Source organism: Hippocampus guttulatus, chromosome 4 (assembly GCF_054856545.1).
Source record: "Hippocampus guttulatus isolate MCC_2025c chromosome 4, RoL_Hgut_1.0, whole genome shotgun sequence".
Classification (NCBI taxonomy): Eukaryota; Metazoa; Chordata; class Actinopteri; order Syngnathiformes; family Syngnathidae; genus Hippocampus; species Hippocampus guttulatus.
The window spans coordinates 3,054,255-3,072,484 of NC_141264.1; the positions used below are offsets into that span (position 1 = coordinate 3,054,255).

The following is an 18,230-nucleotide window of genomic DNA, read 5'->3' on the forward strand; positions in this document are numbered from 1 at the left end:
CGACATTTTCCTGTTGTTGATACTTTCCAGTCGGAACCCTGACCCGTCAGAATCGTCTTCCTGGATGACAAGTATATGAGAGAAACAAGAAAATCATTTGAGTCTGCCCATAAACTCTGTCAAGTCCAAAAATGAAGTCATTCATGTCCTTAAATAAAGTCAATCAACTCCATCAATAAAGTTTTAAAAGCATGGGGTCACAAACTATATATAAACGTGGGGGCAGTTGAGATAGTCTGGATGTTTCTGGGCAAAAGAGGTTCAATAAAGTACAACAATACAGCCATGTCGCTCATGAAGGAAGCATACCTTTAGTCCAATCCCCCGTACCCATATTATGCTTTTATTTTGCAGGAGACTGCTAAGAAAGAAAGCACAACAGAGCCTGGATAGCTCAGTTGGTAGAGCATCAGACTTTTAATCTGAGGGTCCAGGGTTCAAGTCCCTGTTCAGGCGATACAATTGTTTTCATGTAAAAAACCTTAAGAGAAAAACAATTTCCTGTTGTTGAAAGTTGATACGTCCGAGTCAGAACAGTCGTCCTGGCAAGCAAGGAATATGAGAGAAACAAGAAAATCATTTGAGTCTGCCAATGAACTCTGTCAAGTCCAAAAATGAAGTCATTCGTGTCCGTAAATAAAGTCAATCTACTCCATCAATAAAGTTTTAAAAGCATGGGGTCACAAACTATATATAAACGTGGGGGCAGTTGAGATAGTCTGGATGTTTCTGGGCCGCATCAAGTATTCCACACAAAAGGTTCAATAAAGTACAACAATACAGCCATGTCACTCATGAAGGAAGCATACCTTCAGTCCAGTACCCATATTATGCTTTTATTTTGCAGTAGACCGCTAAGAACGAGAGCAGCACAGAGCCTGGATAGCTCAGTGGTAGAGCATCAGACTTTTAATCTGAGGGTCCAGGGTTCAAGTCCCTGTTCAGGTGATATAATTGAATTGATGTCAAAAACCTGAAGAGAACGACATTTTCCTGTTGTTGATACTTTCCAGTGGGAACCCTGACTCGTCAGAATCGTCTTCCTGGATGACAAGTATATGAGAGAAACAAGAAAATCATTTGAGTCTGCCCATAAACTCTGTCAAGTCCAGAAATGAAGTCATTCATGTCCTTAAATAAAGTCAATCAACTCCATCAATAAAGTTTTAAAAGCATGGGGTCACAAACTATATATAAACGTGGGGGCAGTTGAGAGAGTCTGGATGTTTTTGGGCCAAAAAGGTTCAATAAAGTACAACAATACAGCCATGTCGCTCATGAAGGAAGCATACCTTCAGTCCAGCCCCCCGTACCCATATTATGCTTTTATTTTGCAGGAGACTGCTAAGAAAGAGAGCAAAACAGAGCCTAGATAGCTCAGTTGGTAGAGCATCAGACTTTGAATCTGAGGGTCCAGGTTTCAAGTCCCTGTTCAGGCGATATGATTGCTTAGATGCCAATAACATTTTCCTGTTTTTGAAAGTTGATACTTTCGAGTCGGAACCCTGGCCCGTCAGAATAGTCATCCTGGATGACAAGGTATAAGAGAAACAAGAAAATCATTTGAGTCTGCCAATAAACTCTGTCAAGTCCAAAAATGAAGTCATTCATGTCCTTAAATAAAGTCAATCAACTCCATCAATAAAGTTTTAAAAGCATGGGGTCACAAACTATATATAAACGTGGGGGCAGTTGAGATAGTCTGGATGTTTCTGGGGCCGCATCAAGTATTCCACAAAAAAGGTTCAATAAAGTACAACAATACAGCCATGTCTCTCATGAAGGAAGCATACTTTGAGTCCAGTCCCAGCCCCCATATTATGCTTTTATTTTGCAGGAGACTGCTAAGAAGGAGAGCAGAACAGAGCCTGGATAGCTCAGTTGGTAGAGCATCAGACTTTTAATCTGAGGGTCCAGGGTTCAAGTCCCTGTTCAGGCGATACAATTGTTTTCATGTCAAAAACCTTAAGAGAAAAACAATTTCCTGTTGTTGAAAGTTGATACGTCCGAGTCAGAACAGTCGTCCTGGCAAGCAAGGAATATGAGAGAAACAAGAAAATCATTTGAGTCTGCCAATGAACTCTGTCAAGTCCAAAAATGAAGTCATTCGTGTCCTTAAATAAAGTCAATCAACTCCATCAATAAAGTTTTAAAAGCATGGGGTCACAAACTATATATAAACGTGGGGGCAGTTGAGATAGTCTGGATGTTTCTGGGGCCGCATCAAGTATTCCACAAAAAAGGTTCAATAAAGTACAACAATCCAGCCATGTCTCTCATGAAGGAAGCATACTTTGAGTCCAGTCCCCAGCCCCCATATTATGCTTTTATTTTGCAGGAGACTGCTAAGAAAGAGAGCAGAACAGAGCCTGGATAGCTCAGTTGGTAGAGCATCAGACTTTTAATCTGAGGGTCCAGGCTTCAAGTCCCTGTTCAGGTGATACAATTGTTTTCATGTCAAAAACCTTAAGAGAAAAACAATTTCCTGTTGTTGAAAGTTGATACGTCCGAGTCAGAACAGTCGTCCTGGCAAGCAAGGAATATGAGAGAAACAAGAAAATCATTTGAGTCTGCCAATGAACTCTGTCAAGTCCAAAAATGAAGTCATTCGTGTCCTTAAATAAAGTCAATCAACTCCATCAATAAAGTTTTAAAAGCATGGGGTCACAAACTATATATAAACGTGGGGGCAGTTGAGATAGTCTGGATGTTTCCGGGCCGCATCAAGTATTCCACAAAAAAGGTTCAATAAAGTACAACAATACAGCCATGACGCTCATGAAGGAAGCATACCTTCAGTCCAGTACCCATATTATGCTTTTATTTTGCAGTAGACCGCTAAGAACGAGACCAATTCAGAGCCTGGATAGCTCAGTGGTAGAGCATCCGACTTTTAATCTGAGGATCCAGGGTTCAAGTCCCTGTTCAGGTGGTATAATTGATTTGATGTCAAAAACCTGAAGAGAACGACATTTTCCTGTTGTTGATACTTTCCAGTCGGAACCCTGACCCGTCAGAATCGTCTTCCTGGATGACAAGTATATGAGAGAAACAAGAAAATCATTTGAGTCTGCCCATAAACTCTGTCAAGTCCAAAAATGAAGTCATTCATGTCCTTAAATAAAGTCAATCAACTCCATCAATAAAGTTTTAAAAGCATGGGGTCACAAACTATATATAAACGTGGGGGCAGTTGAGATAGTCTGGATGTTTCTGGGCAAAAGAGGTTCAATAAAGTACAACAATACAGCCATGTCGCTCATGAAGGAAGCATACCTTTAGTCCAATCCCCCGTACCCATATTATGCTTTTATTTTGCAGGAGACTGCTAAGAAAGAAAGCACAACAGAGCCTGGATAGCTCAGTTGGTAGCGCATCAGACTTTTAATCTGAGGGTCCAGGGTTCAAGTCCCTGTTCAGGCGATACAATTGTTTTCATGTAAAAAACCTTAAGAGAAAAACAATTTCCTGTTGTTGAAAGTTGATACGTCCGAGTCAGAACAGTCGTCCTGGCAAGCAAGGAATATGAGAGAAACAAGAAAATCATTTGAGTCTGCCAATGAACTCTGTCAAGTCCAAAAATGAAGTCATTCGTGTCCCTAAATAAAGTCAATCTACTCCATCAATAAAGTTTTAAAAGCATGGGGTCACAAACTATATATAAACGTGGGGGCAGTTGAGATAGTCTGGATGTTTCTGGGCCGCATCAAGTATTCCACACAAAAGGTTCAATAAAGTACAACAATACAGCCATGTCACTCATGAAGGAAGCATACCTTCAGTCCAGTACCCATATTATGCTTTTATTTTGCAGTAGACCGCTAAGAACGAGAGCAGCACAGAGCCTGGATAGCTCAGTGGTAGAGCATCAGACTTTTAATCTGAGGGTCCAGGGTTCAAGTCCCTGTTCAGGTGATATAATTGAATTGATGTCAAAAACCTGAAGAGAACGACATTTTCCTGTTGTTGATACTTTCCAGTGGGAACCCTGACTCGTCAGAATCGTCTTCCTGGATGACAAGTATATGAGAGAAACAAGAAAATCATTTGAGTCTGCCCATAAACTCTGTAAAGTCCAGAAATGAAGTCATTCATGTCCTTAAATAAAGTCAATCAACTCCATCAATAAAGTTTTAAAAGCATGGGGTCACAAACTATATATAATTGTGGGGGCAGTTGAGAGAGTCTGGATGTTTCTGGGCAAAAAAGGTTCAATAAAGTACAACAATACAGCCATGTCGCTCATGAAGGAAGCATACCTTCAGTCCAGCCCCCCGTACCCATATTATGCTTTTATTTTGCAGGAGACTGCTAAGAAAGAGAGCAAAACAGAGCCTAGATAGCTCAGTTGGTAGAGCATCAGACTTTGAATCTGAGGGTCCAGGTTTCAAGTCCCTGTTCAGGCGATATGATTGCTTAGATGCCAATAACATTTTCCTGTTTTTGAAAGTTGATACTTTCGAGTCGGAACCCTGGCCCGTCAGAATAGTCATCCTGGATGACAAGGTATAAGAGAAACAAGAAAATCATTTGAGTCTGCCAATAAACTCTGTCAAGTCCAAAAATGAAGTCATTCATGTCCTTAAATAAAGTCAATCAACTCCATCAATAAAGTTTTAAAAGCATGGGGTCACAAACTATATATAAACGTGGGGGCAGTTGAGATAGTCTGGATGTTTCTGGGGCCGCATCAAGTATTCCACAAAAAATGTTCAATAAAGTACAACAATACAGCCATGTCGCTCATGAAGGAAGCATACCTTCAGTCCAGTACCCATATTATGCTTTTATTTTGCAGTAGACCGCTAAGAACGAGAGCAACACAGAGCCTGGATAGCTCAGTGGTAGAGCATCAGACTTTAAATCTGAGGGTCCAGGTTTCAAGTCCCTGTTCAGGTGATGTAATTGAATTGATGTCAAAAACCTGAAGAGAACGACATTTTCCTGTTGTTGATACTATCCAGTCGGAACCCTGACCCGTCAGAATCGTCTTCCTGGATGACAAGTATATGAGAGAAACAAGAAAATCATTTGAGTCTGCCCATAAACTCTGTCAAGTCCAAAAATGAAGTCATTCATGTCCTTAAATAAAGTCAATCAACTCCATCAATAAAGTTTTAAAAGCATGGGGTCACAAACTATATATAAACGTGGGGGCAGTTGAGATAGTCTGGATGTTTCTGGGGCCGCATCAAGTATTCCACAAAAAAGGTTCAATAAAGTACAACAATCCAGCCATGTCTCTCATGAAGGAAGCATACTTTGAGTCCAGTCCCCAGCCCCCATATTATGCTTTTATTTTGCAGGAGACTGCTAAGAAAGAGAGCAGAACAGAGCCTGGATAGCACAGTTGGTAGAGCATCAGACTTTTAATCTGAGGGTCCAGGCTTCAAGTCCCTGTTCATGCGATACAATTGTTTTCATGTCAAAAACCTGAAGAGAACGACATTTTCCTGTTGTTGATACTTTCCAGTCGGAACCCTGACCCGTCAGAATCGTCTTCCTGGATGACAAGTATATGAGAGAAACAAGAATAGCATTTGAGTCTGCCCATAAACTCTGTCAAGTCCAAAAATGAAGTCATTCATGTCCTTAAATAAAGTCAATCAACTCCATCAATAAAGTTTTAAAAGCACGGGGTCACAAACTATATATAAACGTGGGGGCAGTTGAGATAGTCTGGATGTTTCTGGGGAAAAGAGGTTCAATAAAGTACAACAATACAGCCATGTCGCTCATGAAGGAAGCATACCTTCAGTCCAGTCCCCAGTACCCATATTATGCTTTTATTTTGCAGGAGACTGCTAAGAAAGAGAGCAAAACAGAGCCTGGATAGCTCAGTTGGTAGAGCATCAGACTTTTAATCTGAGGGTCCAGGGTTCAAGTCCCTGTTCAGGCGATACAATTAATTTGATCTCTAAACCAAAAGAGAAAAACAATTTCCTGTTGTTGAAAGTTGATACGTCCGAGTCAGAACAGTCGTCCTGGCAAGCAAGGAATATGAGAGAAACAAGAAAATCATTTGAGTCTGCCAATGAACTCTGTCAAGTCCAAAAATGAAGTCATTCGTGTCCTTAAATAAAGTCAATCAACTCCATCAATAAAGTTTTAAAAGCATGGGGTCACAAACTATATATAAACGTGGGGGCAGTTGAGATAGTCTGGATGTTTCTGGGCCGCATCAAGTATTCCACAAAAAAGGTTCAATAAAGTACAACAATACAGCCATGACGCTCATGAAGGAAGCATACCTTCAGTCCAGTACCCATATTATGCTTTTATTTTGCAGTAGACCGCTAAGAACGAGACCAATCCAGAGCCTGGATAGCTCAGTGGTAGAGCATCCGACTTTTAATCTGAGGATCCAGGGTTCAAGTCCCTGTTCAGGTGGTATAATTGATTTGATGTCAAAAACCTGAAGAGAACGACATTTTCCTGTTGTTGATACTTTCCAGTCGGAACCCTGACCCGTCAGAATCGTCTTCCTGGATGACAAGTATATGAGAGAAACAAGAATATCATTTGAGTCTGCCCATAAACTCTGTCAAGTCCAAAAATGAAGTCATTCATGTCCTTAAATAAAGTCAATCAACTCCATCAATAAAGTTTTAAAAGCATGGGGTCACAAACTATATATAAAAGTGGGGGCAGTTGAGATAGTCTGGATGTTTCTGGGCCGCATCAAGTATTCCACAAAAAAGGTTCAATAAAGTACAAAAATACAGCCATGTCCCTCATGAAGGAAGCATACCTTCAGTCCAGTACCCATATTATGCTTTTATTTTGCAGTAGACTGCTAAGAACGAGGGGAACATACAGCCTGGATAGCTCAGGGGTAGAGCATCAGACTTTTAATCTGAGGGTCCAGGGTTCAAGTGCCTGTTCAGGTGGTATAATTGATTTGATGTCAAAAACCTGAAGAGAACGACATTTTCCTGTTGTTGATACTATCCAGTCGGAACCCTGACTCGTCAGAATCATCTTCCTGGATGACAAGTATATGAGAGAAACAAGAAAATCATTTGAGTCTGCCCATAAACTCTGTAAAGTCCAGAAATGAAGTCATTCATGTCCTTAAATAAAGTCAATCAACTCCATCAATAAAGTTTTAAAAGCATGGGGTCACAAACTATATATAAACGTGGGGGCAGTTGAGATAGTCTGGATGTTTCTGGGGCCGCATCAAGTATTCCACAAAAAAGGTTCAATAAAGTACAACAATCCAGCCATGTCTCTCATGAAGGAAGCATACTTTGAGTCCAGTCCCCAGCCCCCATATTATGCTTTTATTTTGCAGGAGACTGCTAAGAAAGAGAGCAGAACAGAGCCTGGATAGCTCAGTTGGTAGAGCATCAGACTTTTAATCTGAGGGTCCAGGCTTCAAGTCCCTGTTAATGCAATACAATTGTTTTCATGTCAAAAACCTGAAGAGAACGACATTTTCCTGTTGTTGATACTTTCCAGTCGGAACCCTGACCCGTCAGAATCGTCTTCCTGGATGACAAGTATATGAGAGAAACAAGAATATCATTTGAGTCTGCCCATAAACTCTGTCAAGTCCAAAAATGAAGTCATTCATGTCCTTAAATAAAGTCAATCAACTCCATCAATAAAGTTTTAAAAGCACGGGGTCACAAACTATATATAAACGTGGGGGCAGTTGAGATAGTCTGGATGTTTCTGGGGAAAAGAGGTTCAATAAAGTACAACAATACAGCCATGTCGCTCATGAAGGAAGCATACCTTCAGTCCAATCCCCAGTACCCATATTATGCTTTTATTTTGCAGGAGACTGCTAAGAAAGAGAGCAAAACAGAGCCTGGATAGCTCAGTTGGTAGAGCATCAGACTTTTAATCTGAGGGTCCAGGGTTCAAGTCCCTGTTCAGGCGATACAATTAATTTGATCTCTAAACCAAAAGAGAAAAACAATTTCCTGTTGTTGAAAGTTGATACGTCCGAGTCAGAACAGTCGTCCTGGCAAGCAAGGAATATGAGAGAAACAAGAAAATCATTTGAGTCTGCCAATGAACTCTGTCAAGTCCAAAAATGAAGTCATTCGTGTCCTTAAATAAAGTCAATCAACTCCATCAATAAAGTTTTAAAAGCATGGGGTCACAAACTATATATAAACGTAGGGGCAGTTGAGATAGTCTGGATGTTTCTGGGCCGCATCAAGTATTCCACAAAAAAGGTTCAATAAAGTACAACAATACAGCCATGACGCTCATGAAGGAAGCATACCTTCAGTCCAGTACCCATATTATGCTTTTATTTTGCAGTAGACCGCTAAGAACGAGACCAATCCAGAACCTGGATAGCTCAGTGGTAGAGCATCCGACTTTTAATCTGAGGATCCAGGGTTCAAGTCCCTGTTCAGGTGGTATAATTGATTTGATGTCAAAAACCTGAAGAGAACGACATTTTCCTGTTGTTGATACTTTCCAGACGGAACCCTGACCCGTCAGAATCGTCTTCCTGGATGACAAGTATATGAGAGAAACAAGAATATCATTTGAGTCTGCCCATAAACTCTGTCAAGTCCAAAAATGAAGTCATTCATGTCCTTAAATAAAGTCAATCAACTCCATCAATAAAGTTTTAAAAGCATGGGGTCACAAACTATATATAAACGTGGGGGCAGTTGAGATAGTCTGGATGTTTCTGGGCCGCATCAAGTATTCCACACAAAAGGTTCAATAAAGTACAACAATACAGCCATGTCACTCATGAAGGAAGCATACCTTCAGTCCAGGACCCATATTATGCTTTTATTTTGCAGTAGACCGCTAAGAACGAGAGCAACACAGAGCCTGGATAGCTCAGTGGTAGAGCATCAGACTTTTAATCTGAGGGTCCAGGGTTCAAGTCCCTGTTCAGGTGATATAATTGAATTGATGTCAAAAACCTGAAGAGAACGACATTTTCCTGTTGTTGATACTTTCCAGTGGGAACCCTGACTCGTCAGAATCGTCTTCCTGGATGACAAGTATATGAGAGAAACAAGAAAATCATTTGAGTCTGCCCATAAACTCTGTAAAGTCCAGAAATGAAGTCATTCATGTCCTTAAATAAAGTCAATCAACTCCATCAATAAAGTTTTAAAAGCATGGGGTCACAAACTATATATAAACGTGGGGGCAGTTGAGAGAGTCTGGATGTTTCTGGGGCCGCATCAAGTATTCCACAAAAAAGGTTCAATAAAGTACAACAATCCAGCCATGTCTCTCATGAAGGAAGCATACTTTGAGTCCAGTCCCCAGCCCCTATATTATGCTTTTATTTTGCAGGAGACTGCTAAGAAAGAGAGCAGAACAGAACCTGGATAGCGCAGTTGGTAGAGCATCAGACTTTTAATCTGAGGGTTCAGGGTTCAAGTCCCTGTTCAGGCGATACAATTGTTTTCATGTCAAAAACCTTAAGAGAAAAACAATTTCCTGTTGTTGAAAGTTGATACGTCCGAGTCAGAACAGTCGTCCTGGCAAGCAAGGAATATGAGAGAAACAAGAAAATCATTTGAGTCTGCCAATGAACTCTGTCAAGTCCAAAAATGAAGTCATTCGTGTCCTTAAATAAAGTCAATCAACTCCATCAATAAAGTTTTAAAAGCATGGGGTCACAAACTATATATAAACGTGGGGGCAGTTGAGATAGTCTGGATGTTTCTGGGCAAAAGAGGTTCAATAAAGTACAACAATACAGCCATGTCGCTCATGAAGGAAGCATACCTTCAGTCCAGTCGCCCGTACCCATATTATGCTTTTATTTTGCAGGAGACTGCTAAGAAAGAGAGCAAAACAGAGCCTAGATAGCTCAGTTGGTAGAGCATCAGACTTTGAATCTGAGGGTCCAGGGTTCAAGTCCCTGTTCAGGCGATATGATTGATTAGATGTCAATAACATTTTCCTGTTTTTGAAAGTTGATACTTTCGAGTCGGAACCCTGGCCCGTCAGAATAGTCTTCCTGGATGACAAGTACATGAGAGAAAGAAGAAAATCATTTGAGTCTGCCCATAAACTCTGTCAAGTCCAAAAATGAAGTCATTCATGTCCTCAAATAAAGTCAATCAATTCCATCAATTAAGTCTGATAAGCATAGGGTCACAAACTGCATTTAAACGTGGGGGCAGTTGAAATAGTCTGGATGTTTTTGGGCCGCATGAAGTATTCCACAAAAAAGGTTCAATAAAGTACAACAATCCAGCCATGTCGCTCATGAAGGAAGCATACTTTGAGTCCAGTCCCCAGCCCCCATATTATGCTTTTATTTTGCAGGAGACTGCAAAAATGTCAAAAACCTGAAGAGAAAGACATTTTCCTGTTGTTGATACTTTCCAGTCGGAACCCTGACCGTCAGAATAGTCTTCCTGGATGACAAGTATATGAGAATCAGGGCGTGATTGGGAGGAACGGCCCCTCCGATCAGAACTCGAGTGGTGTTTTGTGATGCTGGCTGTCTTGGTTGACACGCCTCTGCAACATCGCGTGGTCATTGGGGAGAGTGCCTCTGGATTGGCAGACCAGGGTGGTGGTCCCTCTATTTTAAAAGGGGGACCGGAGGTTGTGTTCCAACTACAGAGGGATCACACTCCTCAGCCTCCCTGGTAAGGTCTATTCAGGGGTGCTGGAAAGGAGGGTTTGTCAGGAAGTCGAGCCTCAGATTGAAGAGGAGCAGTGTGGTTTTCGCCCCGGCCGTGAAACAGTGGACCAGCTCTACACCCTTAAGCAGGGTCCTCGAGGGTACGTAGGAACTTGCCCAACCAGTCTACATATGTTTTGTGGACTTGGAGAAGGCATTTGACCGTGTCCCTCGGGGGGTTGTGTGGGGGGTGCTTCGTGGGTATGGGGTACCGAACCCGCTGATACAGGTTGTTTGGTCCCTGTATCACCGATGTAAGTTTGGTTCGCATTGCTGGCAGTATGTCGGAATCGTTTCCCGTGAAGGAATCCGCCAAGGCTGCCCTTTGTCGCCGATTCTGTTCATAACCTTTTTGGACAGAATTCCTAGGCACCACCGAAGCATTGAGGGGGTCCGTTTTGGTGGCCTCAGTATTGCATCTCTGGTTTTTGCAGATGATGTGGTACTGTTGGCTCCTTCAAGCAGGGCTCTCCAACTCTCACTGGAGCGTTTCGCAGCCGAGTGTGAAGCGGTTGGGATGAAAATCAGCACCTCCAAATCTGAAACAATGGTTCTCAGTCGGAAAAGGGTGGAGTGCCCTCTCCGGGTCGGGGAGGAGATCTTGCCCCAAGTGGAGGAGTTTAAGTATCTTGGGGTCTTGTTCACGAGTGAGGGCAGGAGGGAGCGAGATATCGACAGTAGGATCGGTGCAGCCTCTACTGTGGACTTTGTATCGGTCTGTCGTGGTAAAGAAGGAGCTGAGCCAAAGGGCGAAGCTCTCAATTTCCCGGTCGATCTACGTTCCTACCCTCATCTATGGTCATGAGCTATGGGTCGTGACCGAAAGAACGAGATCCCGGATACAAGCGGCCAAAATGAATTTTCTCCGCGGGGTGTCCGGGCTCTCCCTTAGTGATAAGGTGAGAAGCTCGGTCATCCGGGAGGGGCTCAGAGTCGAGCCACTTCTCCTCCACATCGAGAGGAGCCAGATGAGGTGGCTCAGGCATCTGATTCGGATGCCTCCTGAACGCCTCCCTGGTGAGGTGTTCCGGGCACATCCCACCGGGAGAAGACCCCAAGGACGACCCAGGACACGCTGGAGACTATGTCACCCAGCTGGCCTGGGAAAGCCTCCCAGCTCTCCCGCAGGGAGAGCTGGAAGAAGTGGCTGGGGAGAGGGAGGCTGGGCTTCCCTGCTAAAGCTGTTGCCCATGCGACCTGGCCCCGGTTACGCGGTAGAAGATGGATGGATAATTGTTTTCTGGTTAATCCCAGCAAGCAAGGGTTTTATTAAACAATGCAAACAAAGATAGATAGATAGATAGATAGATAGATAGATAGATAGAGAGAGAGAGAGAGAGAGAGAGAGAGAGAGAGAGAGAGAGATAGATAGATAGATAGATAGATAGAATGTTAACTGACTTACCAGGTTTGTCGACCTTTCAAATGTAGTCGGACAAAAAATATCCGTTCAAGTCCTTTTCGTCAAGCCATGACCACTTGAATGTGTTCCTAACACTCGCGTCTACTGCACGTATGTCAGCTGATTGAACATTGCCCTGGGGCCGTACCTGGCCGATCACGCATGAATTACTCTACACAAAACGCGATTCAAATACTCGATATTCAATGATTAATCTGCCTTTTGTGTGCACACGTGCACCCTTTGTGGCTTCCGTTCTCGCCGAAATTTCGAAATCTCCGAGATATGGCGAGGCCATGAGAATGCGAGGGGAGGGATGTTACTGCTACGAGTGTTCGTGCCTCAACATGGCTACGCTCGTGAAAGCAAAACAACAAACTCAAACGCATGTTCGTTCAATGTTGTCAACTCATATCCGGATTAATTTTAGGCAATTTTTTCCTCAATTTTCCGGAGGAAATTTCATGAAAATTTGAAAATCCAGAATTCCGGGTAAATCCGGACGACTTTCATCTCTAATTATAATTATTGGTGGATGAGATCATTTCTTTTGTAAATCTACTATTGTTTTGTCGGTGAAGAAGTTTGAGAAAAAATAAAGTTAAAACGATCACTCACAGGCCCTAATTTGGCATCCTCTGCCTCGTAGGTGTAGTGGTCAAGAGCAACGAAGTAGAATCCCGACTCAACTTGATCACAGCGACGCCCGAACATGTGATCTCTGCAGAGGCACTGACCAGTCAGCTGATCGCATCTGAGAGAAATACAGTACGTTATCAATTTGTGAATTGCTTTTCATTCAACCAGACAAGGCCAAAGGTGATTAAAGTGGACCATCACAGTTGGCGAGTTCATCATACCCCAAGCAACTGAGCATCACACATATATCAATGCACTTCAATGGAAAAACATTGGCCCTGTATCACGCAAGACTAAGAATATTCTTATTTTTTTCATTGAGGAGCAATTTTTCTCATCAAGGACTTCATCTGAAGAGAAAATTACAATTACAATAATACAGCCACTTCATTCATTCATCTTCCGAACCGCTTTATCCTCACTCGGGTCGCGGGGGATGCTGGAGCCGATCCCAGCTGTCTTCGGGCAGTAGGCGGCGGACACCCTGAATCGGTTGCCAGCCAATCGCAGGGGCACACAGAGACGAACAACCATGCACGCCCACACTCACACCTAGAGACAATTTAGAGTGATCAATCAGCCTGCCATGCATGTTTTTGGAATGTGGGAGGAAACCGGAGTACCAGTAGAAAACCCACGCAGGCCCGGGGAGAACATGCAAACTCCACACAGGGAGGCCGGAGCTGGATTTGAACCCTGTACATCTGCACTGTGAAGTCGACGTGCTAATCACTGGACTACCGGGCCGCCTTCCAATAATACAATACCCAGTAATTGTTTTCTGGTTAATCCCAGCAAGCAAGGGTTTTATTAAACAATACAAACACAACAATATAACAAGGCTGTTGAATATTTCAAAATGTCTAAATTCCACACTGTGCATAGCGCCAAACTGTATATTTTCGAATTGAAGCATTTTCAGTGAAGTAAATTCAAACAGGGCGGCCCGGTTGTCCAGTGGTTAGCACGTCGACTTCACAGTGCAGAGGTACCGGGTTCGATTCCAGCTCCGGCCTCCCTGTGTGGAGTTTGCATGTTCTCCCCGGGCCTGCGTGGGTTTTCTCCGGGTACTCCGGTTTCCTCCCACATTCCAAAAACATGCATGGCAGGCTGATTGATCACTCTAAATTGTCCCGAGGTGTGAGTGAGGGTGTGCATGGTTGTTCGTCTCTGTGTGCCCTGCGATTGGCTGGCTACCAATTCAGGGTGTCCCCCGCCTACTGCCCGAAGACAGCTGGGATAGGCTCCAGCACCCCCGCTACCCTAGTGAGGATGAGGCGGTTCGAAAGATGAATGAATGAAAAAATAAATTCAAACACATGTAAATTTGAACTTAAACTTAGCATAAGGCATTCAATTTTAAAAAAAGAAAAGTATTCTAAGAGTCTGTGCGCAACTTCAGGTGTTTAAGAACTCTGACTTCTGCTCTTCGTTGTTGGATTATTGACCGTGCTTGCTGTTGAGCTTCAAGTGTGATTTTCTAGGCCTCTCGATACCATTCGTAGTATGTTTGTTATTCTAGTATTGATTTTTGTTTTCATTTTAATTGCACTTTTGGATATTTTGTTTGAGTATTCTCTGAGTTCTAGTGAACCATGCCTTTGCAAGAACTTTTGGTTTCACACATTGCTTTTCTTGGCACCTTGTGACCAGCGATTTCAGTTCATACTTTGTCGGTGCAATTTTCTTTAATAAATATTTTTGTAATCGTGCTTTGTCTGAGACCGCATTTTTGGAATCTTAAAACATTATTTGGTTCGGTCAGAACCGAACAATTCAAAAGGTAAACAGTGTCATTGACCAGTGTAACTGAATGAGACAATCAAGTAAAATGTTAATAAATTCCTTTTTCGCACTTCTGATAATTTGATATGATGACTTGTTTGCAGTGTCTACAAATGTTGCAGCGTTGTTAGATACAGTGCATGAACTCACTGGTTATTGATTGCTCCCCCCAAGTCACAGTCACATGGTCTGCAGCCATCCATATCATTGCTGAGACCCCAGTGTTCAGACTTTAAACACACACAAAGAGAGACAACAGATGTTAGCATTTTTGGACGTCACCCCTGCTTATGTCGAGATGAAATGTATTGGAGCTTCATCTCTTCACACTCAATCATGTACAGTAACACATAACCTGTGTAGTCAACTCCCACAGTTCCCCAGGTTTGAGAAGCTTGAGTGGTGTTTGTATTTGGACATGATTAACTCACCACACAAAGGTCACAGTCCTTGCCAATGACTAATCGTTTACAGAAGCAGTTTCCTGTCTCACTGTCACAAGGATTTCCGCCAGGAACTGTTCCCAGAAGGCTGCAAGTGCAGGCTAAGAGAGAAAAGACATTTTTAGATTGTATGCAATCTTTACAGTTCAATAGCAGATGAGTGCCCCCACATACAGTGTCGCCAGGGCAGCATAAGTATATATCAGCACATAGCGCGAGACGGCATGCTCTGTTACAGCCTTACTTCCTGTTGCTATTTGCACAATTTCAGCAATATGGAACAGATACATTGATCGTCTATATCTGTTCATAGCGCACATCGGTTCTACATTAATTGATTTTGGGAGTGCTGGTGACATTGGGCAAGAGCTGGTGGACACCCTGGACTGGTCGACAATCAGTCACAGCCAGTCACACTCACACTTCCATGTATGGGTAGCGTAGACTTCACAATGTATGTTTTGGGAATGTGAGAGGAAAGTGGAGTAAGCTGAGAAATGGAAGTACAGGAGAACTTGCAAGCTACATACAGACGGGCCAGAAACGAGATTTTAATCCAGAGGAAACCTTGACTGTGCTTTTTATGCATTCACAACTGGTACTTAACATTGACATTATGACTTGAATATGCTGACTTGGATTTGTGTGGGTCAGTACACGCCTGTCCATCCATCCATGCATGCATGATGTTACAGATCATGTCAAACCTTTGCAGCCTTCGGAGGAAACCGTGAGCCCATAATATGCCTGCTTGCAGCGGTTGCAGCGTTCTCCTTCCACATTGACTTTGCAGCGGCATTGGCCAGAAATGAGTCCGAGTCGAATGTCTGTCCTCCCATCACAGATTCCTCCATTCAGCGTGCCCAACGGGTCACAACTGCATGCTACAGCGACAAAAAGGCAGAAATCGTTTTGCTTCAATATCTAGTTTCACATCATTTCCAATGAAGCGGAGTGACGAGAATAAGGAAAATACAAATCTCTTGACACGGCTAAAATGGATGTTTCCATTGCAGTATAAAGCGCCTTCATTGCCAATATCAGTTCATATTGTTTACATACATCCTATGTATTGTACTGCAGTCATCTTAAAACTGAGCGCTTGTAACTGTATTTTCTTCAGTATTTTTCCCTTGTTCAAAAGCATAACATCGATCATATATTTGAGGCATGTTTTATTTTTCCTTCAACTTCAGTGTAAAATATATCTGATAAATATTGTTGAGAATACTGTAGAACCCCATTTTTTACATTTTATTTGACAATCACTTGGTGATGACAATCCATTTGGGACTCTAAAACTGACTGTTAAGTGACCAAAAAGAGATTCATTCATTACTCACGTTGGCAGATGTTTGGATCTCTAACATCTTTCTCAGGGTGTTGGAAGAAGAACGGTTTGCACTGCTCACAGTTGTATCCGGTTGTATTGTGTTGACAGCCATCGCACACACCGCCACTTACATTTCCAGAGGCCACATAGACGGCCATGTCAAAGTGACATAAATCCGAGTGCTGGTTGCAGTTGCACTCTGAGGACATGAGAGAAAGCCACGGTCAAAACACAAGTCGAACAGTGGTGTCTTGAGATACAAGCCTCATTCAAGCCATGCTGGTACAGTATATCAGAACTTTCAAATCTCAATGAAGAATGAGGAAAAATGGAATCCCACATTTTTGTAGTTTATAAAAAACAAACAGTCATGATATTATGAAATACAATTGAAAGAATTCTACTGTACATTGCATCAATTGACTGCTGCTCCTTCTCTGTGTGCAATTCAGAGGATGGATGGATAGTTTAACACAAAAAGAAAATGTTGACAATGCATTTTTTATGCAACTTTTATTTATTATTAACAACTTAATTCATTCATTCATCTTCCGAACTGCTTCATCCTCACTAGGGTCACGGGGGGTGCTGGAGCCTATCCCAGCTGTCTTCAGGCAGTAGGCGGGGGACACCCTGAACCGGTTGCCAGCCAATCGCAGACAACTTAATTTAAATGGGAATTATTTCATTGATTAATTGATTTATCAGATCAATATATATATTGCATTAAAGTATATTGCAAAATCATCTTTACACCAAATACATTTTATTGCCGTATTTTCCGCACAATAAGGCGCTTCGGAGTAGAAGGCGCACCAACAATGAATGGCCTATTTTAAAACAGTTGTGGAAATTGTAGAAACTCGAAGAAAGCGACAATTTCTCACGTTCGCACTCCGAGAGAGAGTGTGTTGTTTTTTTATTAGCACACCAAAAAAACTCCCCGTGCAAAACGAGACCCGCCAAAAGTCGGTTTCCATAGAAGTAAGCAGAGTACCATGGCGGTCCTTAAAGGGACTGCAATTATTTCTATCCCGTTACCAAATGATCATGAACTCTCTGACAAGCATATGAAAACATTGCATTCACACGTTTGCAGTTGGTGGTGAATTATGTATATAGAAGTCACTACACACGTCGCCCCAGAATTCAACCCAACAAAAATAGACACTCTAAAGTTCAAGTCGTGGGGGGCGAATCCGGCGGCCGTAACGGCTACGCAGGACAGGGGAGTGAGGAAGCGCATCCCCAGGGGGCGGGCGCGGAGGAACAGAAGAACCTGGAGACGGGGGTGTCATGGGGAAGGGGTCAGAGGGGAGAAGGCTAGGAGACAAGCGTCCGGTAGGAGGACGACCCCGCCTCGGCGGGCGAGCCACTTCAACCGGCCCGGCCAAGTCCAAGTTAGCTGGCTTAATGCGGTCCACCGAGACCCGCTCGGGTTTACCTCCCGTGTCAATGACAAAATGTTTCTGTCCCGCCTCCAAAATCCGGAAGGGGCCCTCATAAGGAGGGCCCAAGGGCCCTCTGTGCCCATCAACGCGAATGAACACATAACCAGCTGACAGGAGGTCCTTGGGCACGTGAGAACCTGGAACACCGTGGCAGGAAGTGGGCAGAGGGGCAAAGAGTCTGGCATTGTCCAAGAGGGTGGAGCGTTGTGCCGTGGCCGACCAAGGAGTAGAAGCAGTCGGCACAAAATCCCCAGGCACCCGCAGAGGCTGGCCATAAACCAGCTCCGCAGAGGAAGACCGGAGATCCTCCTTAGGCGCCGTCCTGATGCCCAGCATGACCCACGGGAGTCTGTCAATCCAGTTGCCGTCCTTCAATGTGGCACGAAGAGCAGCCTTCATTGACCGGTGGAAACGTTCGCAAAGGCCGTTGCCCTGCGGGTGATACGCTGTGGTGCGGTGCAACTTCACCCCTAAGCTCCCTGCCACTGCAGTCCAAAGCTCAGAAGTGAACTGCACGCCGCGATCCGAGGAAATATCCGAA

General features: G+C 43.3%; 1 protein-coding gene and 19 non-coding genes across 20 annotated transcripts in view; 19 read left to right on the forward strand and 1 right to left on the reverse strand.

Moving 5' to 3' along the window:
- Positions 1–18,230, reverse strand: part of lamb1a (laminin, beta 1a) — a 73,208-nt gene that overhangs the window by 32,506 nt on the left and 22,472 nt on the right. Inside the window, exons 9-13 of the mRNA XM_086109445.1 lie at positions 16,249–16,437; positions 15,613–15,789; positions 14,894–15,006; positions 14,613–14,692; positions 12,657–12,792 (exon numbers count right to left, since the gene is read on the reverse strand). Coding sequence (XP_085965571.1) covers positions 12,657–12,792; positions 14,613–14,692; positions 14,894–15,006; positions 15,613–15,789; positions 16,249–16,437 — 695 coding nt within the window. The remainder of the gene's footprint in view (positions 1–12,656; positions 12,793–14,612; positions 14,693–14,893; positions 15,007–15,612; positions 15,790–16,248; positions 16,438–18,230) is intronic.
- On the forward strand, positions 384–456 carry trnak-uuu (transfer RNA lysine (anticodon UUU)). Its single transcript has one exon. It is a non-coding gene; the product is annotated as a tRNA-Lys (tRNA).
- Positions 877–948, forward strand: trnak-uuu (transfer RNA lysine (anticodon UUU)). The gene has a single exon. It is a non-coding gene; the product is annotated as a tRNA-Lys (tRNA).
- Positions 1,367–1,439, forward strand: trnaq-uug (transfer RNA glutamine (anticodon UUG)). The gene has a single exon. It is a non-coding gene; the product is annotated as a tRNA-Gln (tRNA).
- trnak-uuu (transfer RNA lysine (anticodon UUU)) lies at positions 1,867–1,939 on the forward strand. Its single transcript has one exon. It is a non-coding gene; the product is annotated as a tRNA-Lys (tRNA).
- trnak-uuu (transfer RNA lysine (anticodon UUU)) lies at positions 2,368–2,440 on the forward strand. The gene has a single exon. It is a non-coding gene; the product is annotated as a tRNA-Lys (tRNA).
- Positions 2,861–2,932, forward strand: trnak-uuu (transfer RNA lysine (anticodon UUU)). The gene has a single exon. It is a non-coding gene; the product is annotated as a tRNA-Lys (tRNA).
- trnak-uuu (transfer RNA lysine (anticodon UUU)) lies at positions 3,351–3,423 on the forward strand. The gene has a single exon. It is a non-coding gene; the product is annotated as a tRNA-Lys (tRNA).
- trnak-uuu (transfer RNA lysine (anticodon UUU)) lies at positions 3,844–3,915 on the forward strand. Its single transcript has one exon. It is a non-coding gene; the product is annotated as a tRNA-Lys (tRNA).
- Positions 4,334–4,406, forward strand: trnaq-uug (transfer RNA glutamine (anticodon UUG)). Its single transcript has one exon. It is a non-coding gene; the product is annotated as a tRNA-Gln (tRNA).
- On the forward strand, positions 5,336–5,408 carry trnak-uuu (transfer RNA lysine (anticodon UUU)). The gene has a single exon. It is a non-coding gene; the product is annotated as a tRNA-Lys (tRNA).
- trnak-uuu (transfer RNA lysine (anticodon UUU)) lies at positions 5,827–5,899 on the forward strand. The gene has a single exon. It is a non-coding gene; the product is annotated as a tRNA-Lys (tRNA).
- trnak-uuu (transfer RNA lysine (anticodon UUU)) lies at positions 6,319–6,390 on the forward strand. The gene has a single exon. It is a non-coding gene; the product is annotated as a tRNA-Lys (tRNA).
- On the forward strand, positions 6,819–6,890 carry trnak-uuu (transfer RNA lysine (anticodon UUU)). The gene has a single exon. It is a non-coding gene; the product is annotated as a tRNA-Lys (tRNA).
- On the forward strand, positions 7,327–7,399 carry trnak-uuu (transfer RNA lysine (anticodon UUU)). The gene has a single exon. It is a non-coding gene; the product is annotated as a tRNA-Lys (tRNA).
- Positions 7,818–7,890, forward strand: trnak-uuu (transfer RNA lysine (anticodon UUU)). The gene has a single exon. It is a non-coding gene; the product is annotated as a tRNA-Lys (tRNA).
- Positions 8,310–8,381, forward strand: trnak-uuu (transfer RNA lysine (anticodon UUU)). The gene has a single exon. It is a non-coding gene; the product is annotated as a tRNA-Lys (tRNA).
- Positions 8,810–8,881, forward strand: trnak-uuu (transfer RNA lysine (anticodon UUU)). Its single transcript has one exon. It is a non-coding gene; the product is annotated as a tRNA-Lys (tRNA).
- On the forward strand, positions 9,318–9,390 carry trnak-uuu (transfer RNA lysine (anticodon UUU)). The gene has a single exon. It is a non-coding gene; the product is annotated as a tRNA-Lys (tRNA).
- trnaq-uug (transfer RNA glutamine (anticodon UUG)) lies at positions 9,801–9,873 on the forward strand. Its single transcript has one exon. It is a non-coding gene; the product is annotated as a tRNA-Gln (tRNA).